General features: G+C 37.6%; 1 protein-coding gene across 1 annotated transcript; it reads right to left on the bottom strand.

Annotated features, from left to right (window-relative positions):
- Positions 1 to 396: 396 nt before the first annotated feature.
- LOC103956756 (protein-tyrosine sulfotransferase) lies at positions 397 to 6,202 on the bottom strand. Its single transcript, XM_009368785.3, is given in 13 exon segments — positions 397 to 644; positions 1,581 to 1,706; positions 2,187 to 2,306; positions 2,397 to 2,465; positions 2,560 to 2,609; positions 2,892 to 3,039; positions 3,160 to 3,264; positions 3,568 to 3,708; positions 3,850 to 4,138; positions 4,746 to 4,817; positions 4,913 to 5,126; positions 5,424 to 5,499; positions 5,853 to 6,202. Coding segments are annotated over 13 exon segments (1,581 nt in total). The 5' UTR covers positions 5,883 to 6,202; the 3' UTR covers positions 397 to 503.
- Positions 6,203 to 6,481: the final 279 nt, after the last annotated feature.

Here is a 6,481-nt window from a genome sequence, read left to right as displayed (position 1 = left end):
AAAGATGACACAATGATATATAATATAAACAATAACGATTATAAATACAAAGTTTTGTAAATCAAACATTTAAATCGAGGAGAAACTCCTTTGCAATCTCCTGTCTTTTGAGCGTAAAAAGAAAGCGATAAAGGTTATTGCCATTGGTGGTTAAAAGATTGAGCGTCCTAAGTTCTTAAAAAAAAACCATAAATTGAAGGTCAATTGTCCTTGGTAAAGAAATTGGAGTGCTTGTTTTTGTCATATAGTAATTTATGTCCTTGTATGCACCATGAAAAATGTATGAAGCTGTTAGCTTTCTCGTCTAGGACTGATAGCAAACGACCAAAAACGAAGACCTCCACCGTAATTAATTGGACCTACATTAAAAAACACACATAAAATAAACACAAAGGATGAACACTTAAGCAAATGTGATACCTTCTTTCCATCTCAGTTTCTCAATACCAGGTTTCTCAATATTTCTAAACCGGTGTGATCCTTAACAGTCTATCAAGGTACATTCATATTTTAACCTTTGACGTTCTTCTTTGGGCGTTAACAAATACATAGAAGGCCAAAAGAAGTAAAACAAGAGTCGCGCCTAACGAGAGGACTTTTATGCCCGCGCCATATGTGCTGTTCTGCATCCCCTCCCCAACTCCCTGCAATTTCGATGCATTAGTTGATGGAACTAAGTTTGTTGAATCAAATTAGTTGGGGTGCTAAGAAGGCTAAATTTCTTCCTGCATCTCCCCCCAACGGGACAACACAGAAATACAAACTTCAGTTTTCCGTAAAAAGCTAAACAAAATAATGAAGCAGATATGTTCGGGAACATGCCATGTGGCCAAAGCATCGCAATCATTATGAAATCCTATTTTGTAAAAAGGCAAGAGTACAGGATCAGTTCAATGATTATGTACAGACTACGTAAAATAAGTAGGCAACATGTTCAAGAACAAGGCTATCACCACACGTCAAGGCGATATATAAAATCTGGAACATGAAATACGCATAAAAGAAAATAACCACATATGCACTAATAAGGAGACTAGATAGAGGTTCCCAGTGAATGTCTAATGGTTATCGTACTTGTGGAATAAACCCAAGCTACTCTCTCATGATAGAGAAATAGTCGGGATATGACATTGGACAGAATAACCATGATGCTTGGTTGAAGACAATTCACAAGACAGACTTGAGGTCAAGCAGCCTAAAGAAAGATTTTCTATATTCTAAATCCAAACCACCATTAACAATTTCCAGCAACAATTACTATTTCAATTCCGAAACCCCATTATAACAGAGTTTAAAAGTTGATGGTGGATACCACCTGTTAAACATCTAAACAATTTCTAAACATGAACACCGCTTTAAAAGGCTTCATTTTCTTAAAAATCACAAATTATTTTCTTCGACCATAATTACATTTTATCTTCCCCGGCCTAATTTTTAGTCTGACAAAACTGAAAATGTGATGGTTGACTGTAAATTTACCAATTAAGATAAAAAGCACACACTATAAGATAGTCTAACACATCCTGCCACATGCATATGTATTTGGCATAGGGAATTATTAGCCTTGAAAAGAGACTTACCATGATGCCAAAAGTACGCTTATGTTGATTTGCAAAGATATTTTGCGCATATTTATAAAGCTCCACATCAAGATGGTTAAGTTCCCTTATCTGCTGGAGGACCATTTCGGGAACCTGGAGCCGTGCCTGTAAATTTTAAGGGTCAGAAGGACATCTAAAAGAAGAGAGGGCCCAAATTGAGTATTTTGCCTCTTAGCAATTCGTCGCACATGCCAATTGGCCATCCAATGTAGTTCTCCTTGGTTTGTGTTTAATTATACAGTTTACTAATTTATCCGTATTATATGAGTGTCTTGTTCACTTTAGCACTAAAGGGTTATATATAAAGAAGCAAAAAAGGTGGGTTACAGCAACTCAACACCGATATAGCAAGTTCAAGTGCTTAGAAGGTAGTTTGCAAACCAACATGCAAACAAGGGCAACAGGCTTTACAATATTTATTTCCCATAAATCACAGGTTCATATATGTTCTAGATTACATGTGCATCTAACCAAGAAGAGAATGAATACAAGGATGAATGGATGCTGTGCACACAAATTAATGAATGATGCAAAACATCATCTATTGTACCATCTACTTTGAAGAAACTAGAAACTTAATGCTACCTGCTTTGTAAAGTTTGCCGGGGAGATTCTCTTCAAAGAAGAGGTGCGCCGGTTTGCTTGGGTGTTTCGTAAACTAGAAATGCAGTCTTCATAAGCTTCCATAAGCTCTCCCACAGTCATCTAATAAGGTGTAGAGAGGATCAAAGTCAACAAAGTGGAAGCCAGATCAACTATCATTGTGTCAATAACTCAATATGCAAAATGGCTTACATTTCCTTTCACTGCTTCAACAGTGTCAGGTGAAGCAATCTCACTTTCCTTTCCATTTGGGGTCCTGTCCTGTCATATACAGAAACACTGCAGTAAGAAAGCCGCTAAATCAATTTACAAATACGAAGCAATCCACGTACTGATGATGGTCTTTTCTAATTACCCGAAGTTCATTATTATCTGACTTGGAATCTGAAACTGAGTAGCTCTGTTCTGTAGCACAAGCAGAGGAATAAGATAAATGCCAGATTGTAGTGTAAATCAATCCTATATGGCAATTATAAAAAATCAACATGTTAACCAAAGTACTATGCAAATAATTTGGTAATCCTAAAATACTCAGCTAGAGGCATTACACAGTTCGAAGTTGAACTCAATGTTCTGAACTTCGTTGTGCTCTTAACGCTGAACAAATAGTACAACTCCATATTTTTTTAGAGTACTACACCTGAACAAGGTTAAATAACAGAAATTTTAAGTAGATGCCACACTGACCGGAATTGCTGTTAGCAGCACTCTCCTCGCTAGAATTTGATCCTCCTAGCTGTGAAATCACCTGGGCGCCAACTACATTTGCAAACATGGTTGCAGATTCTCTGTGCTCCTCAGTGAGACCAACATATAACATATCATCCAACCTCTTCTGAAAAATTTACAAATCGCTACAGTGATTACAATCACGGGAAAATGGATTATGAAAGTAACAACATTTATAACAAAATTGAAAATACCATGGAAAATTTTCAAACTTCATTTTAATTACCTTTGCAACTTCCAGGACATGTTCACCAAGATGTTTATACCTCTGTACGCAATGGCGCACTTCATGTGATTCTGATAGATAGGAGTTGTTTGTCAATCCTGCAACCTTTTGAACTAGAAAGTCAACCATATAATAAATTAAAGTATTATATGCAGATGTGTGCGTAGTGATGCTTCAACATAACGAAATCTCATAAACTCATCATTTTATAGCCACTAGGGGGTCCGCATAGAAGAAAAATCAAACAAACGGAGGAATCTCATTATTAAGAAAAATAAGCAACTATTTAGTATCTAAGACTCTAAGCAAAAGGTTTCTAGCATTTTCATAAGTCATGGATGGAGCAAACTAAAAATAAGCACTAAAGATTTCCATGATGTTATACAAAACTATCGGAGGATAAACAACCTGGAATGTTTCTCCGTTGTGAACAATTTCTTGAGCTATAGGGTCCTTGATGTACTCGTGTAATGGCATCACAACTTCCTCCATGTTGTACGGGTCACTGCTCTGAACATCACCTGAGCGTCTATGCTCTTGACCATCTCTCTGTCCAGAAAAGTCAGTACATTACAAATAATATGCGAAGAAGAAATACTGCACTTCAGCAGAAATATCCCAAAGGTGCATGAGAGCTGCATAACCAAAAAGGTCAACTCGTCCAAGCAGTACATAACCAAAATAACATACCCGAGCAAAAAGGTCTTCCCTCATCCACGGAACCAAATATTTCCATGGCCAGATATCCAGCGTGCTTACTCCTTTAGTCTTTGAACGTATACGTCTTGCCATTTGTGTTGCAGAAGTTAAATTAGGATGTACCAAAAACCTAGCAGCTACCTCTACTGAAAATTCGTAAGTACTAAAAACACGGTCAACGGGATCCCTAAGTATTGTCACAACTGATGTTCTCTCCCTGGGAAGTTTAGACATCATGCTATAGTCATCATGAGTAACCAACAACCTGCAATGTCGCTTTCTGCAAAGGGTACAGAATTAACATCTATTAAAAATGCAAATATATTCAAAATTAGGAAAGGAAAGGGTTAATACAAGGGTGACAGAATATTATAGTTCTGTCAGCATCCAACTTAGTAGCTGACCTCAGGCTTAGTTTTACTTTTTAAGATGCAAACCTAGTAGAAGCACATATGATAACCTTGTGATTTTTCTTCTTTTATTTGTATTTTTCTCCAACTTATGACTCAACAAGTAGAATAACACAGTCAACATAGAAAAAGATGGCTGAAATGATAAATCATAAACCTATCCCCTCTCCAAGAAATGGAGCTACCAAATTCTACTGTATCTGTCAAGTTTATTTTCCAAATAAAAACAGCCTTCCTGCAAAACTTTCTCAACACAATTCTACAGACCACTGAAGCCTACAGACATCTCAACTGTAAATCAATCACACACTTGTAACATTTCAATGCTCAAAAATAAAATCGTATATACTTGAGTTTACTAATTCTTAGTTGACAAAATTATTTGAACTTAGAACTTAAGTGATGCTAAAGGATTGAGAATTCACTGAATTGAAAATGTCAAGAACAAAAGTTAACAAATAGAACTCAAGATGTTACCTAGGATCAAATCGCAGCTTATCATAAGATCGAGGGCATTCCAGAGAGCTGTAGTACAACTTTCTCAAGAATCTGCAAGTGTATTTATAGCCAGAACCATGCATTAATACAGTTGTCAAAATTATGGGTGTCAATCTAGCTTAAAAGTTGGACCTATGTGGAAGTACCAGTGGAAATAAGTACGCCCTCCTGTTCTGGGGACATGAAGAAAAAACAGCAAATCCCCCAGTGTGTGTTTGTCTTCTTTAACTTCTTGTTCAAGTGAAGAAGAAGCCCATTTTTTGACAAGTCTTTCACAATGACCAAAATCATTCCTAAAAGGCGAAGCATTTGCTGATACAGAAGGTGTGGACGAGTTATAAGAACCCCAAGAATAGCATCCTGACCAATATAACTAGGCAAGTAATTGCAACGAAACGAACCAAAAGAAAACAGAAAGAAAGTAACCAAAAACAATTTATTCAAAACAGCACGGTCCCCATTTGGTTTGTTACTCAAATGGGTTCAAATTGCATAAGGTTCACTCCAGACAATCCCACCTAAACCGCCCTGAACATATATTTAGTGTACAATATTACCAAGACCAAAAGTGCTAACTTGAAGACTATAAATTACGAAATGATAAGAACAATTAAAAGCAAGCATAAGAGACATAAGTTGTGTTCGATTCATACATACCGAATCCGAGAAGCAACAGCAGGATAGAGAATTTCAGAGTAAGATCCATACACCTTATTCCTATTCTCCAACACTGCTGCAAACAACAAAATCAACAATATCCAAAGTTGGCATCTTTCAAAAGAGTTCAGAAAAATAAAAATATGTATATATGTGTATGTATGTATCAAATGAAAAATGAGTATCTATCAGCACACCCTTATAACTAATTCTATTAGCTGGTGCAAAATTTTCCCAGAAAATTCTCTTATTTTCCTATCAAACAGGATTAGAACCCAAAACCTCAAAATTCAAAACAAAGACCAGACATTTCCGGAATTACAAAGCGGAGATATGGAAATATGCAAACTTATAAGAGCCCACAAAATGGAAACCCTAACGACAATAAAGGGGAGCGAAAAAAGGGCGGAAAGGAACAAAATTCGATACCTGTATCGAAATCGAGGGTATTGTGTTCATAAACGGTGTTGGGACTGCAGCAGACAAACGGAGGACGAAGAATGAGGGATGACGGATGAGGTCCCCACCCTTCAGAACCTTTACAGATCCTGAAAAGGCAGGTCTATCCCACCCACCCGGATTCAAATTTTCTCAGCAACCAAACACCCTGATTTTCTCAGGATTTTCTCTCTCAATCTGTCTGCGGTTGTCTGTGAGGATGGTCATGTAAAGATAAAGACTGTATCTATCTGTGTGTGTATAATTGTGCGCGCGCTACTCCAAATGGAAAGTTTGGTCGTATGGAAAGAATGAAATAATTAGAATATTGGGTCAAAGGTGTTCTGGGGACGCTAGTTTTGCATTGTTGGTAGTGCAACCGTGCGAGTGCGACACAGGTGTCCCTCTTATCTCATGGTTGGACAATAGTGGTCCATTGCTTTTGGTACCGTTTGGTATGCAGACGGAACGGGACGGAACGGAATGGGACGGGACAGGACAGGAACATGACGGAACGGAACGGAGCGGGAGCAAAGATGCCCTCGGATGGAAACAAGGAGGAAGAAGAAGGATACGGAGAGGTTATAATTTTGTGTTCCACGGATGTGGAACGAGTCGTT

This window comes from the organism of the source record quoted next, unplaced genomic scaffold, assembly GCF_019419815.1.
Source record: "Pyrus x bretschneideri cultivar Hongxiangsu unplaced genomic scaffold, Pyrus_bretschneideri_v1 Contig5, whole genome shotgun sequence".
Lineage (NCBI taxonomy): Eukaryota > Viridiplantae > Streptophyta > Magnoliopsida > Rosales > Rosaceae > Pyrus > Pyrus x bretschneideri.
This window is presented reverse-complemented; position numbering and strand designations above follow the sequence as displayed.